The sequence below is a fragment of the Myotis yumanensis genome, unplaced genomic scaffold (genome assembly GCF_028538775.1).
Source record: "Myotis yumanensis isolate MYYU_CA2020_CCGP unplaced genomic scaffold, mMyoYum1.0.hap1 SCAF_2, whole genome shotgun sequence".
Classification (NCBI taxonomy): domain Eukaryota; kingdom Metazoa; phylum Chordata; class Mammalia; order Chiroptera; family Vespertilionidae; genus Myotis; species Myotis yumanensis.
Window position 1 is genome coordinate 44311434 of NW_027223753.1, and position 18143 is coordinate 44329576.

The following is an 18143-nucleotide window of genomic DNA, read 5'->3' on the forward strand; positions in this document are numbered from 1 at the left end:
ATTGTTCTTATGGGTCTTGTCTCTTTGCAAGAGGAAAACAATTAGATTAGGATATTTGTATTCTTTTTATAGTCTTGGTACCATCCCATTATAAATTAGGCCAGTGGATTCCCAGGATAAATCTTAACATTTCGATATTCTTAATATCAAAAAGGCCTGGGATGTCAGATGAAACATATTGTCATTTCTCTCCAAGTTTCAAACCTGTATTTTTTTCACCACCTGATTTAGTACTATTGTAACTTGTTCTTATTAAACAGAAGTTCTGTAGGGCAGGTACATTAGCAGGAGGCATCCACGTAGATGGACTCCCATTTCGATGCTATTTGTCAACGTTCATCCACCTAGAAATTGAAGTGAAGAATACATTATCTGTCCTTTAGCCACCCCCATATGTCAGGTTCTCATTTAACCCTTCACTGTATTACTGCTCCTAACCATGTAAATGTAGGGCTGCAGCAATTGAAACCACTAGATAGTTGTTTAAAGTAAGCAGAATAGAAAGCTATTTCACATTTGATTAAGTGTTTTATTTTGCTATTCCCCTTCAAATGAACTTTGCACAGTCTATTTCATAAGGAGTGTAGTTTGCTTTGGCTTGTAATCTCCCAAAGCCAGGCTCCTTTTATCGTTATTGCTTAAGTCATATATTTTTACACAAAACATCTTATTACCTTAGTTTTATTTTAAAATCAAAGTGAAGTTTGCAAAACGTCTATGAATCACACTGAAAGAATGTTAACGAATAATACCTCTGAATTTCCAGATTTGGACATTTCTGATCTTAAAGAATATAACTGTAAGCAAAAATATTATGCAAGCTGAGTAAAATTTAGATAAATAAGGACCAGATGGAACTATAGGGACTTATAAACTGTAAGGCAAATATTGTTCCATTTCCTTAAAATAAATCTATATTTCAGTATGAAAAATTATATTCATATTGATGAGTCTCAATTTTTTGTTAAATCAGACTTGGCAAGGGAACTCCATTTTAAGTAAATATAAAACAGGTTTTTGTAAGCTTGACTGAGGAAGCTTTTCAGAGTCTGAAAATGGGTAACGTTCTTTATATATTCGCAACAATTCTTTTTTTTTAACAATTCTTTTATTAGCTGTTTTATTGCTGTGATTTTCATTTCACATTTTAGTTATCTGTAAATAGTGTGTAAGAGTTTGCAGTCTTGCGTTTGAGTTTCAGGATAGCTTACACAGTCCATTGCTTTAAAACAAAACACACACACACACACACACAGAATGGTGTCATTGCTTCTTGTGTAACTGATCATTTAATTCTTATTTTTTTGTCAAACAAGCCACTATATCTATTGCTGACTTAATGCTTATTTATGTTGTCTATAGTTTATTTCCTGAGGATATTTCAGTATTGCAAAATAGTAGGTACTGAGCATTGTAATCCATTTTCTTTTTCTTTGAAGGTTTGGTAGGTGCATATCTTCATACCTCCAAGCATATATAGGACAGATGAATAAATTGAGATTAGGATATAAAGACTATCTCTTTGTTCCTTTTGTGACATAGTTTTATGGAATTAAGTGAAGTCTTGACTATGTTCTGAGATTCATAGAGCATTTGTGTGGTAAACCCTAATTTATAAGAGTCTGATAGATAAATTTATTTGACTCTTGCTAACTTCCATTGTATAGCTACAGCCCCTTCGGGTTTCTGTTGTTTGTTCTTATTTTTTTGCTAATCCTCACCCAAGAATATTTTTCCACTGACTTTTTTAGAAAGAGTGGAAAGGAGGGGGAGAGACAGAAAGATACATCAATGTAAGAGAGACACATTGATTGGTTACCTCCCACACTAGCCTCGACCAGGGCCCGGAGATAGAGCCTGCAACCGAGGTATGTGCCCTCGACCAGAATCGAACCCGGGAGCAGGCCCCTTTTCCAGTGAATATGGGGACTGCCTCAGGGCTCTTCCTTCCAAAAAGCAGCAGCAAGCTTCCCCAAGGGTGGAGCAGGTGAGAGACTGAGGCACAGCAGCACCTGCATGGCACCATGGCTGTGGCCTGTGGCCCTACCCAACCTGATGTGCCCACAGGGTCCCGCCCTGATCTGCCTCGTGCCTTTCTGTGCTTCTGCACCCAGAGCTCATCCTGAGCTCGGCTCAGATTTTCCTGGCTTTGGGAGCAGGCAGACCAGAGCCACCAGCCATTTGGAAAACTTTTGCTTATGAAGACCCATAAAACCAACCAACACAAAAGTGTGCTTGACTTTTTCACAAATAGAGATGTTCAGGCATTTGAATAATGGTGCTTGATGTGAAATATGTTTTCTTATTAAAATATGAGATGAAATTTTAAAAGTAAAACAACTGTCTTCACTTTTTAAAAAAAACGCTTAAATAATTGGCAAAGCCTATTTCATTAGAACAATTTACGTGCAAAATTACTGATGGCAGAACTAGCAAAAGGGACTCATGTTGTCTAGACCAGTGATGGCGAACCTATGACACGCGTGTCAGAGGTGACACGCGAACTCATTTTTTTGGTTGATTTTTCTTTGTTAAATGGCATTTAAATATATAAAATAAATATCAAAAATATAAATCTTTGTTTTACTATGGTTGCAAAGATCAAAAAATTTCTATATGTGACACGGCACCAGAGTTAAGTTAGGGTTTTTCAAAATGCTGACACGCTGAGCTCAAAAGGTTCGCCATCACTGGTCTAGACAAATATAAACTTGGAATGGCTCAGATTTGGAATAAGTGGAGTCCTTTTGTTAGCAGCGGGAAAAGGGCACCAGGTGTTAGTCTCAGTTCAGCAACCTCAGTTCTTGAGTTCTGACTGAGAGAAGAATTCAGAACCAAGACGCATATTATAAGAGAAAGTTTATTTAGAAGCCACAGAGGTGGGAGAAGTGAGCCGCAGAAGAACTGGCTCAGAACACAAGTTCCAGCAAAGGAAGGGTCCTTGGGGCTTAAGAGAGAAAGAGTTAGAGAAAAACTGTTGTGTAAGTTGGGCTTGGAAAGGGAGCTAGGAGGCCAGTATTATAATTGTGGAGTGTTCCAAGTTTGTCTGTGCTCTTCTCTGTGTCGCATTTAGTAACTCAATCTCTCTCTCCCCGTCTCTCCCTTCCTTTCCCTCCCTCCTTCTGCCTTCCTCTTTCCATCACCACCTCTCTTCCCACTTCTCCCCCTTGGAATTATTTTCATCTTTGTAATGTTAGACACCTTGGCTCTGATGTTTAAAGCTTCTTGTCCATAAAAAAAAACAAACAAACAAAAACAACTAATTCTCATCCTTGGGTTAATAACCCACTGCCTACTGTGGCGGGGAACGGGGAACTACCCTTGTTGACATGAGTCCTGCCGTCTCTATTATCGATAGCATTTGTCTGCATTTCTACCTTTATCCCCTTGCATATTAGGCCCCTAAGTTTTGTTGTTCTGCAGTATCACCAAAGAAAAGCACCAGTAGGAAGTACAGCCAATTCTTAGTATTCACCGCAATTGTATTCTATTAAATTGCAGCAAACACTGAATTGGTGAATACTCACCCACTGCTTCTAAGGAAATACAGAATTAGATTCCTCTGAGCCTCTGGTCACAACATTTTCATTTGTATTATGGGTGTTTCTGTTTAAAGATGCCTCACTCAATATATATTGTTGATCACTGCCATTGAGCTCATGGCCAAAGGAGGTCAACTAACACATGTATTTTCTCCTTAAAGCACATCACAGCCTTCTTGCCCTTAGGAACATCGGACAGCACTTTAGCCCTGTCGTTGGGGCCATTTTAAACAATTAAATCACAAACAAAAATGCAAAGCAACTGGCACTAGAAAGACCACAGAAGGATGCGTACAGTATGAGAACTGAAACAAGAAGCCGAATGTCACCTTGTTCTTAGCTGGGAACGAGTGAATCTAGCTACTCAAAATTGTCACCACTCTGTGACATGTCCACGAATGACCGCAAAAGTACCAAGAGCATTCATGTAAGAGTGTAGGTGAATTTACAAATACAGAAACCACGAACAATGAAGATTGTACTTAACTTAAATCAGAAAAAAATATATTCAGAAACAGGGCTCTTGTAGTCTGGCTTAGATTTTGGAGCATTCAAATGGTCCCGTGGGCCCTGACTGGTTTGGCTTAGTGGATGGAGCATTGGTCTGCGGACTGAAAGGTCCCAGGTTCGATTCCGGTCAGGGGCATGTACCTTGGTTGTAGGCACATCCCCAGGAGGAGGTGTCCAGGAGGCAGCTGATCAATGTTTCTCCCTCATCGATGTTGAACTCATGTTGAACTCTTTATCCCTCTCCCTTCCTCTCTGTAAAAAATCAATAAAATATATTTTTTTTAAAAATGGTCCCTTGGACTTAGCCCTGAACAGTCATGACTTGAGAAAGAATAACCTAAAATATCCTTGTTGCATAATCTCTCTTGAAAAAGAAGCAACTAGTTATATTCTGGGCTCACCATGATAACAGGAAAATTCAAAATTAAAATATGGACCATGGCTGGTATCATTCTTCTTTAGAATCATGAATTTTGATCACTCTGACACATATGTATTCTTTTATGTACTAAATATGCCCCTTAAACCTTAGATATATTGGTATTTGGGCCCCTCATTAGCAATTATTCAACATCTTTTGCCTGACACTTTGCTTGACATTATATACGTAATCTCATTTCATCCTCAAACCCTGCAAGATAGGATTTATTTGTTCCACTTTACAGAGAAAGGAACATTGGTTTGGAAAAGTTAAATAACTTAATAGAAGTATCACAAAGCTGTAAGTGGCAGAGCTAAAGTGTGAACATGGGTTTATTGGCTATAACCAGGACTCTTCCCATCAGACATTGCTGCCTTCCATTGTTTACAGGCTGGAAAATTCATCTAGCTGACCTGATAGAGTCTGTAGAAGATTAAAATGGACCACAAATTCTATGATGCTCTTTCCTGATTCATTGAAATTGATCTGGTGTATTGACTTGCTTTGGCAAGTCAAATTACATTCTAATCCAGTAGTAGTGAAAGTGGCATTGTGTGACTTTCACGCCTTGGCCTGGAGCTTAGCTCTTGTCCTGAAATACTGCCACCTTGCAAACAAGCTTGGACTGGCCTCCTGGAGGATGACACACCATAGAGAAAGAGCACATGGAGGAAAAGGGGCCCAGCCAACCTGACTCACTCTCATGTGAGAGCCCAAATGACACAACATGGAGCAGAAAAACTGCCCAGCTGAGCCCAGCCCAAATTTTCAACCGACAGAATTATGTACAGCCCTAGCCAGTTTGGCTCAGTTGATAGAGTGTCAACCTGTCGACTGAAAGATCCCAGGTTCAATTCTGGTCAAGGCATGTACCTCAGTTGCAGGCTCTCCCCGGCCTAAGCCCTGCCTATGGGGCATGTGCAGGAGGCAACCAATCGATGTGTTTCTCTCACATTGATATTTCTCTCTGTCTTTCCCTCTCCCACTCTCTCTAAAAATCAATGGAAAAATATCCTTGGGTGAGGATTAAAAAGAAAAAGAAGAATTAAGAACAAACAAATGGTTAGTTTTTTTTATTTAAGCCAGTGAGTTTTGCAGCAAAAGATAACTAATACAAAGTCTGACTCAACCCCATATCTTACTGAACTCTCTTAGCCTATGAGAATTGGGATTCTTCTGGTTTACCATTTAGAAGGAAGTCTTATTCCTAAGCAGGGCCTAAATATCAATGGCTTTCTCTACTTCACTTTGCACAAGGTATGAGTCCATAGTGGTCTAAAATTTTAGAGCTGGATGACTTCGGAAGTCACATAATTCGACTCTGTGTTTTAATGATTATATTAAGCATCATCAACAAAGTGATTCATGCAGAACCACTTGCAAAGTTGGTTACATGCAGAGCTGTCAGAAAATTTAACTCCTCACATCCCCAGTCCTTGGATCCTGCTTCCACACTTTACTGCCCTTTTTCTTTCTTTTTCTCAAATTACATTCTAATCCTATATAATAAAACCCGAATATGCAAATCGACCGAACGGTGGAACAACCAGTCGCTATGATGCACACTGACCACCAAGGGGCAGACACTCAACACAGGAGCTGCCCCCTGGTGGTCAGTGTGCTCCCACGGGGAGTGCTGCTCAGCCAGAAGCCGGGCTCAAGGCTGACAAGTGCAATGGTAGTGGAGGGAGCCTCTCCTGCCTCTGCGGCAGCACTAAGGACCCCTAAGGGGATGTCTGCCTGCTGGCTTAAGGAGTAGGCCTAAGCCGGCAGGTGGACATCCCCCAAGGGGTCCCAGACTGCGAGAGGGCGCAGGCCAGGCTGCGGGACACCCCCCCACCCCAGTGCACAAATGTTGTGCACTGGGCCTCTAGTTGAAATATAATAAGGACGTTTGGTTTTTAAAGAATTTGTTCACATGGATTTGGGACAGAAAATAATAATGTTCTAAGACTCTCATCCTTTATTTATATAAATACAGTTTGGAGCCTATCAACTTTGCTCAAAGTGAGATATACTTTAAGAGTTTTAACTCAACACTTTTTAAAAAAAACTCTCTACTACAGTAGCCATCACAAATCAGTAACTTAAAATAGCTACACAAATTTTTTCAGCATCAAGTTGAATATAATTTTGGTTTGTACAGCATTGGACTAAAATTTTACTACCCCACTATTTATCACCCCTCATCAGCTTAGCCTTGCTGCTAAGAAGGTAGTCAACTGTGTATAACACGTGTCTGTACTATTTCTGAACACTGATAGCCATAGAGGGGAACTCCATTAAATGATATTTAAAAGTAGCATTATTGCCTGGCCCGTGAGGTTGAGAGTTGACCCATGAACCAGGAAGTCACAGTTCAATTCCTGGTTAGGGCACATGCCCAGGTTGTGGGCTTGATCCTCAGTAGTGGGTGTGTAGCAGGCAGCCAGTCAGTGATTCTCTCTCATTATTGATGTTTCTGTATCTCTCTTCCTCTCTCTAGAATCAATAAAATTATATTTTAAAAATAATTAATTAATTAATTAAAGTTGCATTATTCCTCTAAAGCTACAGATGTGAACTATGATTTCTTCCAGAGGAAAAAAGAATACCCAATTTATTTATATTTTAATACTTCTTTTGGCCCTCATGAGTCTTTCTTGTTGGGAGAGCTTTTTCCTGTAAAACAGGAAAATAAGACATATCACTCTTTTTTGGATCATGGGTAAATATGTTCTCCACCTAAATGTGAAATTTAATGTGAAACCTTTCCGTAGTTAAAATGTCCCCTAGGATTATTTTGTGGGGCGTGAGGGCAGGAGCTTTTATGAATATGGCAAAGATTGGTCAATTCAGAGTAATCCAAATTAAGTAAAACAGGCCTACAAGCAGTAAAATTAAGCCACATATATATAGTCCTTAATAATACTATCTACCATATAGTTCTTTCTCAAAATTTTCTCCTAAGATGCTTGTTAAAACAATCCACTGAATATCTAGAAGTGTAAACTATAAAATCTCATTCTGTGGAAATAGTTCACCTACACAGGATGCTCACTGATACCCTCCAGCCCACAGGAGACCCTTATTTAATTTTTCTAACACATGGCTTCTTTAAATGTTATGGGCCTATTGTGACAACAATAAAATTGCCTTTTGCTGCGTGCTTGATGTGTTTATGAGTTACTTTATCTACTTGTTGGCAGCTTGAACAATAAAGAAAATGGTGATTGATAGGCCGAAGTGTCTGATGACTTTGACTCTGCCTAAGGATACATTACTGCATGTTGTGAAATTCTTTTCTAGCAAGTCAGAGTTTAAACCCCCCTGGAGGAGTTTACCATTTTTGTGGGGCTCAGTGATAATTAAGTCCCTCATAGTTGGCTCCTTTAAATTGCACTGTGAGCTACAGTAAATCCTCTGGAAATTCAGGTGGCTTTAATATCCATGTGTGATGGGTGCGCTTGTTGTATATTACCATCAGAAGCTCGGTTGGGTTAGATTAAGATTATGACATCCTGGCTGGTGCTGCTCAGTGGTTGAGCATCGACCCATGCTCCAAGAGGTTGCTGGTTCAATTCCCTGCCAGGGTACATGCCCAGGTTGCAGGATTGATCACCAGTAGGGGGCATGCAGGAGGCAGCCGATGGCTGTTTCTCTCTCATCGATGTTTCTATCTCTCTCTATAACAACCAATAAAAAAGTATTTTAAAAAAAGATTATGACATACCAACCCTCCTCTTTCTGGGTCATTTTGATACCTTCTTCATTCTCCAAACAAATTTTTGATAATCATTTAGCAAACATTTATTGAGCGCCTACTCTGGGCTTGGCATGGGCTGCAAAGAGGAGTCAGTTGGAAGCAGCGCCTGTTCAGAAGGGTTCCACTGAGGATGGGATGTGATACAGAACCTAGATCCATGAACAAGCCATTGTGATATTGTGATAGGTTCGATAATACTAGGAGATACAGCAGTGATCCACGGGAAGGGTTGATCAACTTCACTGGGAGAGAGTCAGAAACAAGTCTTGTAGAATAGATAGATGTTACTTGGCTGGCTCAAACCAAGGAGACGGCAGATAAAAAAGGAGTGTGATCCTCAAGCATTTGGTGCTCTTTGTACTTTCCACATTTAGATATATAGAATGTCTCTGTAAAAATATAAAAGGAACTTTTAATAGGTTTGTTTCTAGTTAGGGAAATTGGGTGGCTGAGGGATGGATGCTGGAGAGAAACTTTTCAGTGTATACTATTTTGAATCTAGTACCATGTACATGTATTATCTACTATATTTAAAAATAAATAAGACGTTACTCTTTTAGGAATGGATACATTAAAACAGCAATTCCTTAAACAATATGATGAATTTGCTTTCCAGCTTCTTCCTGGGTGTCTTTTTCTTTAATGGTATCCATAATGGTGGGAAAAAAAATTAATTTTTCTCAGTTAAACCTGTTTTAGACTCAGCTGATGAGGGAGAAGTTTGTAAGCAGACAACTTTTTCTACATCTCTAAAATCCTTCCTGATCCTTCGATTAGGGAAAACCCAATATTTGAAAGATTCTCTAGCTCACTGATCAAATTCTTCCCTGTGTCTAGAGTTGGCAAGTCAAATGAGTAATGTAGAGTGCCCAGAGGGAAATTGTTAGTGTTGTCTCAGGCAGTAAGTGAACAGATCATCTCACTTACATTTCTGTTGGCCCAAAGTCACGTAACGACCAGAGGAAATTAGTTTGGGGTACAGTTGGCCATCTACAAATGAGTCTCAAATCTATATACCATTAATTAGCAGAAATATGTTTTCTTGGACTGGACAACTTTTTATTTTAAACACTAGAGGCCCAGTGCATGGGATTAGTGCACTGGTGGGGGGCATGACCTGCAGGGATCGGTCCGCTGTGGGAGTGCTGGTGAGCCAAGTGGCTGTGGACCTGCACCTCCAAGCAGCACTCCCACTGTGGGAGTGCACTGACCACCAGGGGGCAGCTCCTGCATTGAGCGTCTGCCCCCTGGTGGTCAGTGCACATCATAGCGACTGATCAAACAGTCGTTCTGGTCATTCTGCCATTCAGTCACTGGGCGTTTATTATGTAGGATATTTTTTATCACTTGTATTTAATGTTTTATAACCGCTCATGTAGAAAAAAAATCATTCAATGAATACTATGGGTGCACAGATTGAAAAGATGGACAGGAGGAAAGAAGGAAGGAAGGGAAGAAGGAAAGAAGGGAGAGGGAGGGAAGGAAGGGAGGGAGGGAGGGAGGGAGGGAGGGAGGGAGGGAGGAAGGAAGGAAGGAAGGAAGGAAGGAAGGAAGGAAGGAAGGAAGGAAGGGAAGGAAAAGAAAAGACGATGGAATGAAGAGAGAGATTCTGTGTTGGGGTGGGGAGAGGGCCTACCCTTGTGCTTTGTGTCAAACCCTGGTCATGTACCAACACTGGCAAGAGAGATCCACAGATCATCACCCCACCTCATTAAGCCAAAGGCTTCAATTTTCACTTCCACAAGTCGTCTTTCTGTTCACTCTCTATAAAATGATCAGCTCATGCCCTCGAGGCTTTTGCTATTGAGTTGAGGAGACAATATTTCAACAGAATTGATGCCATATGGAAAACCCCAAGTCAGCTTTTATACAAGTGCAAAATGAAATATTCAAAACAGATGAGAATCTTGCTATAGTGGTAGGAACACAGGCTTTGGCATTAAACAGTCCCAAGTTCAATTTAATCTCTCCTACTTGGAAGCTGTAAAGACTTGGTCAAGTCTAAACCCTTGGGAGCCTCTTTTTCCCCAAGTGTAAATGAGACTAACAATACTGAGGTTGCTTGGTTGTTAAGTGGAGTAAATGGCTACAAATGGGAAGTGTGTAGTATCTTTGGTACCTATTGTTAAATAAATGAGATGTTACTGCTTCCTGGCAATGTGCTGGCACTGTGTGTAGGTAGTATTGTTAAAACCATATGAAAATGAGGATGCTAAGGCCTGGAGAGGTCTTTCCAAGGCCCATAGCCAGAAGTAGCAAGGCCAGGATTTGAGAAGTCTGACTCAAGAGGCCTACCTCTAATCATTTGTCTCTAAAGCCACAAGCCAGCAACCCACCCCCAGGAAAATGATTATTAGACTGCTACTAGAATGGATGAGTTTTAGAAGTCATTGGTGTGGGTAGACAGAGCCACTGAAGTTTTCTAGGGTGGAGGAATGTTATTTAAATGCACAGAGATAGGAAGGGAGGAGAGTGGGAGAAAGGGCACTCAGAGTTGTACCAACAAGCAGTTTTGTGTGAAAGCTTCAGAGCATTAAAATTTAGGAAGAAATGTGAGGAGATAAGAAGATGTGTATCATCAATTCCAAATTTTTTATTTAAAACAATGAAAGTCAGTCTTTCACTAATGACCCATTATTTCACCTAATCACAATTTTTCAAAAGCAAAAAGTGAAATTTCTTAGATACTTTCAATTACCATTTATATTCAGTGGGCCCTGATATTATGCTAAGTGAAGTAAGTCAGTCAGAGAAAGACAAATACCATCTGATTTCATTTATATGTAAAATCTAAAGAACAACATAAACAAACGAACAAAACAGAAACAGACTCACAGGAACAGAAACAGCTGATCATTGCCAGAGGGGAGTGGGGTTGGGGGACTGGGTAAAAGAGGTGAAGGGATTGAGAAATACAGATTGGTAGTTACAGAATAGTCACAGGGATATAAAATACAGCAGAGGGAATATAGTCAATGATATTGTAATAACTGTGTATGGTGCCAGATGTACCATTTTAATGTAGCCTTGTCAAATAGATGCTTTATATATCCCAATCTAGTATCTTTTTTACTCTTCCGTCCTACCCTATAAACTATAGAACTTTTGAAGAATAAATCAAATCTGTTTTTCTTTTCAATTCACCACCCCCTTTCCAATTTAACCATTAGTCCCCTCTTCCCTCTGTCACCCCCAATTAATGCAACTGTCCAGAACCACACAAGGGTACGTGGTAAGAAATGCAGACTTTTTCTATCAATAGTCATAGTGTCTCGTGTTCTCTTGTATTTTCCCTGATAACTTTAAGAGAAATCAGAGAGCAGTCAAACAAAAGGAAAGAAAGAAAGGGGAGTTTTTCATACAGAAAGACTTATGGCCCCAAAACAGATCATTGGCAGTGAGGTCAGCATTTATTTGAGACTATTAACAGTATATTTATTTTATGTATAATAGTTCATTGAGCACCCAGAAAGTATATAAGAATTCAGGCTAACTTTTATGGAATAAAAACTTTATGGGGTCTTTTCCTTCCTTCTGAGTATGAATGAAGGGAAATTTCCTATTTGACTTTTCTAATGTTCCAAGATCAAAGGGGTGTATGCTGAAAATTAAGCTCTGTAAAAGCCATGAGTAGTATGAGTTCAGTGTGATTCTCCCCATCCAGTGACGATGGGCGTTTGACCACCAAACTGAAAACTGGGGTAACATAGGGCATTACCGGGAGCTTGCGTGAGTTTCTCCCCACATTGCCTTCATAAAATGTCTCTTGGTGTCATCTTAGCAGTGTTATTGGGATCACCTCAAGCCACTGACCCAGCAAGTTTCTTCAAAACCATTTCCCTGGAACAGTTCAGAGGAACAAATTCTTGGCAGTGTAAATGCTCCCTGGGCCTGGAAATTTCATAAGTCATTTACAACAAAGAATGGTCTAAATCCATTACGGCCCAGAGTCTGAAATGTAAATTGTCTGGATCAAGGAAACGTTCCTGGCTTTTGGGGGCTGCTTCTCTCCTTGCTATCATAAAGAATGTTTTCAGAACTGTGTGGTGATAAAATGAAATTATTTAATATTGTGAAGATATTTGGAATCCAGATGGGTCATATGGTTATAGACCTCTTATTTTCTTTTGTTGCTTCTCTATTCAAGAATTTATGTAGGCCTGGCCAGTTTTGCTTAGTGGTTAGATCCGAAGGGTCTCGGGTTCGATTCCCAGTCAAGGGCATGTACCTCTGTTGCAGTTCCCCAGTCCCAGTGGGGGCATGTGTGGGAGGCAACCAGTTGATGTGTCTCTCTCAAGTCAATGTTTTTCTCTCTCTCTCCTGCTCCTCCCTCCCTTCTGCTCTCTTTCTCTATAAATCAATGGAAAAAATATCCTTGAGTGAAGATTAAAAAAAAAAATTATGTAGGAACCTTCTTTTTTTAAGGAGTAGATTGGTTGGATTTATTTTCCTGTCTTATTTATTATATTTTTGCAAGAAATATTTCATTTCTTTATTTACTTAATGTCAATGTAATTCTAATTCTGAGGCTCCATACTTCTGGACTAAAGCATAATTCAATCCAGTCATTTTGGCAGCTCATGAACTCTCAGGGTTCCTGTTTCTCCAAAAGCTCCCAGACTTGGATAGGCCCCTGCGGACACTGTCATCAGTCCACCCTGGTAATCATCAAGCCCATAGGTGCCCAAGCCTACATGATCTCTTCAAGACTAGAAGTACCAGAAGTCTTGCAGCTTCTAAGCCCCCGACCTTGGGACATAGGACTTCTTTCAAGATGGATCATTATACCTCAAGCCTGACTCCCCTTGACCATTGCCTGCGGGTTCTTGAACCTTGTGTGTGTTCTGGGGGACTGGGAAGCAGAGAATGGGAGGGCACCAGGCAGTGCAAGGATTCAATCCTCACTTCTTTTTTTTTTTTTTTTTTTAATATATTTTATTGATTTTTTACAGAGAGGAAGGGAGAGGGATAGAGAGTTAGAAACATCAATGAGAGAGACACATCGATCAGCTGCCTCCTGCACACTCCCTACTGGGGATGTGCCTGCAACCAAGGTACATGCCCTTGACTGGAATTGAACCTGGGACCTTTCAGTCCACAGGCCGATGCTCTATCCACTGAGCCAAACCGGTTAGGGCCAATCCTCACTTCTCATGGAACCCACAGATCTCTGTTTCTTGTCTCCTTTCAAAAGCTCTTTTCTTCTCCCAGCGGCCTTCTAAGACACATAGCATAGTCCATTCAACAACATCTGTTCAGTCAGTTTTATAAACAACAGAAAGAACCAATGACTTCTGGTTGCTTCCATTTTCAGCTCCACAAAAATACCCAAGACAAGAAATTTCAAAGCTTACCTACTTGCTCGATATGAAGGAGAAAAATTGTGTGGATAGACTCCACTGAATATTTTTAAACTAGTCTCCCCAAAACATAAATTTGGGGTGTGTACTAATAGATGTAAATTGGCTGGAGGGATCCTGATGAAACCGTTGATGGTGGTTGTCTCTAGGGAGTGTCACCGAGGGCCTGGTGTGGGAGGCATTCTTCATCAGTGTTTGTTTTTTTTTGTTTTGTTTTTTTGTTTTGTTTTGTTTTGTCCTTCAGTGTTTACTGTGATATTTCTTGAGTCCTTTATGGCACATGTTATTTTTATGGTGATAAAAAATTTAAGATGATTAATTTGAAAATATACAAATTATTTTTTAAATTCATTAACTATGAAACCCTTTCCTCAACCAGAGCTTACCTCCTTAGGTACTGTCCTCATTTTATGACTCAGAATTCCTGACTCAGAGTTCAGGGGTTAATTTGCCCAAAATTCCAGTGGCAGAGTCAGGATTCGAACCTATAGGTGTTATACACTTAAGAGCATGAATGCTCTTTCCCTTACTCCATGCTCTGTCCAGGGCCAGTTCATTCCACTAAGTTCTTTTCTTTAATTGCCCAAGTAATGAGGCCTGACAACCCCCATTCATCAGGCCACACATCTATGCCAAATCCTTGAATACCAATAAATACCTGAAACCATGTTTCAAAATATACCATAAAATATAAATAAGAATGACACATAGTTCACCTCAAGTTCATACACAGCAGCAATGTTCAGAGTTTACAGTAAAACACATGGGGGAAGTTTAACTTGAAATATTAGGCAAAGCCAGGCCTAAAGGAATGAAATAATAAGCTTAGGAAAAATTAATTATACCTCTGCATATGTCATAACTGTGTATTTTGTTTATCTTTAGGTCAAATAAAATATCACATTATTAGCAAATAGCAAGTTATGGATTGCTGCCTATGAGTTGGTGGTTTGTTTAAGGAAGCATTTGTGGTTGTTGAAAATTAATAAGAATTTATTTTTTATAGGATGCTATAGTTATACATGAAGTCTATGAGGAAGGAGCAGCGGCCAGAGATGGAAGACTTTGGGCTGGTGACCAGATATTAGAGGTATATGATTATGAATTTTATTTTGTACCAACACTATGGTTTTTTTACTAACCTTAACCTACAAAATCCAATTTATATATTTGCTATCTTCTACTCCACTATATCCTCAATTATTTCTCTCCCATTTAAGAAAACATGTACTTATTTTTTCCTGTTTTTCATGCACACTGAATAAGTATCATTAGAATCATGACAGATTATAAATCTAAATCTGTCTGTGAAAACATTTTTTTAATTCAAGGGAAAAGTACTATTTATGGTTCCCTAATCTTAATGTCAAATGAGACTACGTAGTATTACAATTAGATTTTTTTTTTTTTGCCTTCTCTATTATACCTTCCTAAATTCCCTCCTAAAAGTGCATATACATAAACATGCACACCTGACATTTTAAAGACTTTGCTGTAGCTGTAAGTAATATTTTCTTATTCCTAATAAATCTTGAAGTCAAATGGAGGCCCATGCCTTGCCACGTTTGTTTTCTAGTTGGTGGAAATGTAGAACCTTTTCCCGTTAGGTGGCATCTGGTACTTATTAAGAACTGAAATGCTTAACTTGCCTCTTTCAAATGGACTCGCATTTAGCAAAGGGTTAAAGCCTGTTAAAAAGTGCCAAGGCAGGCAGTGTCTGAGAAGGGGAACGGATGAATGGAAGTCAATGCCCGGCGTCCTGGTAGGTGGAACTAAAGAGCTTTTTCAATGGTGTGAAACCTGTAGGCAACATTTATTTCTTCCATTGGATGAATTTAATTGAATAGTTAACATTTTATGGCGGGCATGAGCATTTTTGCTTTGCAACTTTAATATTTACGACATTATGAATGACATCAGAGCATTTTATTTTTCCCTTTGGTGGTTCAAGTCTGCCTCCCAAGATGAAACCAGAGATATAATTAAGGGCAGAAAATATAGGCAAGAAAGAGTTAAAAGAGGCCAGGCTGACTACAAATTAAATTCAGGGCAAGTTATAGGATTTCTCTGCAGGCCTTTACTGTGCTTTATCATTGGATTAGGACGTATTCCCAGTACATTCATTTAAGGTACAAGTGTATGAGGTTAGAAAAATAAGTGAGGCCTCTTTGGGAATTGGCTTAACTGTGTTAGCGTACAACACCATTTTGTAATGGTCAGGAGTTTGGGGGTGGATTTTCTAATTAACAGGTTGTACCATAATTAGTTTTATAATTGAATAAATCAAATATTCAGAAGAGTACAGATGCCTACATGCCTTGATACCTATATGATTGTAAGCCCACAGATTATTCTATAATGGCTTATATGTGCATTATCCTAATTATGGCAATGGTTGCATAGGTATAAAATCATATAAATTCAGACTATAAATTGTACACTTTAAATATGTATTATTTATTTTACAACAGTTATACCTCAATAAAAAAATTTTAACCATATCTATTTGTATTGAATAGACCCTCAGCTATAGCTGCTCTCTTCTATAAAGTGTATAGAAGAACATTCAAGACAGGTTGGCATGAAAAAAGCAAATTTAAGTAGAAGGAGAATTTATAAGGTCAAATAAACCATTTCCTGGCATCTAGCCAAATTATTGTAACCAATATGAATGAGTGGTCTACACTTTTCATTAAAGATGGACAGGATAGGATCTAGTCCACAATAGCACATATATATTTAGTTAAGAAAGATAGCTCTTGTCCAGCCAGCATGGCTCAATGGTTGAGCATAGACCTATGAACCATGAGGTCACGGTTCGATTTTTGGTCCAGGCACATGCCCAGGTTTCAGGCTTGATCCCCAGTTGGGAGTGTGCAGGAGATGGCTGATCAATGATTCTCATCATTGATGTTTCTGTCTTTCTCTTCCTCTCCCTTCCTCTATGAAATCAATAAAATTCTATTTAAAAAAAAAAAAGGAAAGAAAGCTATCTCTCAGTTTGGTCAAGTAACATGTTTCCTTTCTAAACAGCTGTAGACCCACTTTTGAATTTGTTCTGATTGTGGTTGCTGTGTGCAGATGCACAGTAATGCATAATCAGGTTGGGCTGCAGGTTGCCGGGAGAAGACAGGCAGCTTTGGTGTGCTATATTTCGAGACGATAAAGCAAGGCAACTCTACGTTGGTGCTTTTTCCCAACGATGGCCTTTCTGTTCATGAGGGTCCTCTGCATTGTGCGCGCTGGCCTACCATGGTTTTCATACTATCCTCATGTTAAACATAGGACATGCCAGATTTTGCTTACAAAGATATAGTCAAATAATTTTTTTGCATGGCAAGATTTATGATTCTATGATTAGCATGGACTGTCTTCTTTCTGGCTGTCATTTTAGGGTCATTTCTTCTTTCTACTTTACCTCTTCTTGCACTATTCTCTGCTATTTGTGCAGGTGAGAGCAGAAAGAGTAGAGAGCTAATGCCTGGTTTTCCCTGTGGAATAAAATAATGAGGATTATTCTTCCCTTCTAAAGCAATGGTTCACCCACCTTCCCACCTGCCCATCCTACCCACGGGATGTGATACATTCATTGACAACTGGGGCTTCTGATGGCCCTTCCACTCAAATAAGGAGCCCTGCTATTACCACCGCTATCCCTCTGCAAGCAAGGCTCTGAATAATGCATATAGTGCTTCTGTAAGGCACTTAAGGTCATACATCACTCCACAACGCTCTAGCCACATAGCAATGTTTCTCTTATGAGTGGTGTGCATTTAGCGGTGTCTCTTGATAAGCAGAGGAGGAAATGAAAACTGAACTTGGAGCAGATCACTTTGATTTGAGCAGACATCTCAAAGCTGGAACTTAGTATAAATTGCTTTTGTAGTGGTAGAGTTTAATGACAATGCTTTTAATTAAAAGTTTAATTGCTAGGGTCCTTCGAAAGGTATTTTAGAGGGCTTAAGGAATTCTCCTTCGATCCATGGAGGTAATTTTTTTTTTTTTTTTTTTTAACTGAGTAGCAGAAGTGGTCTTGTGTGCCATCTATTGGAATACACGGAAATAATCAGCTCAGCCCACACTTTCTAGAGACATTGCTTTCCCCTTTGTTCTTTGGGTTTACTTCAACAATTCATGGGCCTACAGTAACAGGGAAGGCGGGTGCTGAGAGGAAGCAGCTCTGACTGCCCTTACCTCAGTTTCTTGTACAATGTCAGCTTCTACCATATTGAGCTTATCCAGCCCTGTGCAAATGCATTGCAGGATTTGTTCCATTGAATCCTCACAACATTGAGCAAATATCAGTATCATTATCATCTCCAATTCATAGATGACACTGGTGAAGCTTAGCTTGAGTAATTTACATAAGGTTCCACATAATAAGTTGGAATCAGCCAAAACCGGTTTGGCTCAGTGGATAGAGCATCTGCCTGCGGACTGAAAGGTCCCAGGTTTGATTCCGGTCAAGGGCATGTACCTGGGTTGCGGGCACATCCCCAGTAGGAGATGTGTAGGAGGCAGCTGATCGATGTCTCTCTCTCATCGATGTTTCTAACTCTCTGTCT

At 39.6% G+C, this 18143-nt stretch overlaps 1 protein-coding gene across 3 annotated transcripts in view; it reads left to right on the forward strand.

Moving 5' to 3' along the window:
* Positions 1-18143, forward strand: part of PATJ (PATJ crumbs cell polarity complex component) — a 308551-nt gene that overhangs the window by 248451 nt on the left and 41957 nt on the right. For all 3 annotated transcript variants that reach the window (XM_070405247.1, XM_070405248.1, XM_070405249.1), the window contains exon 35: positions 14585-14668. In XM_070405247.1, the coding sequence (XP_070261348.1) occupies positions 14585-14668 (84 nt within the window). The remainder of the gene's footprint in view (positions 1-14584; positions 14669-18143) is intronic.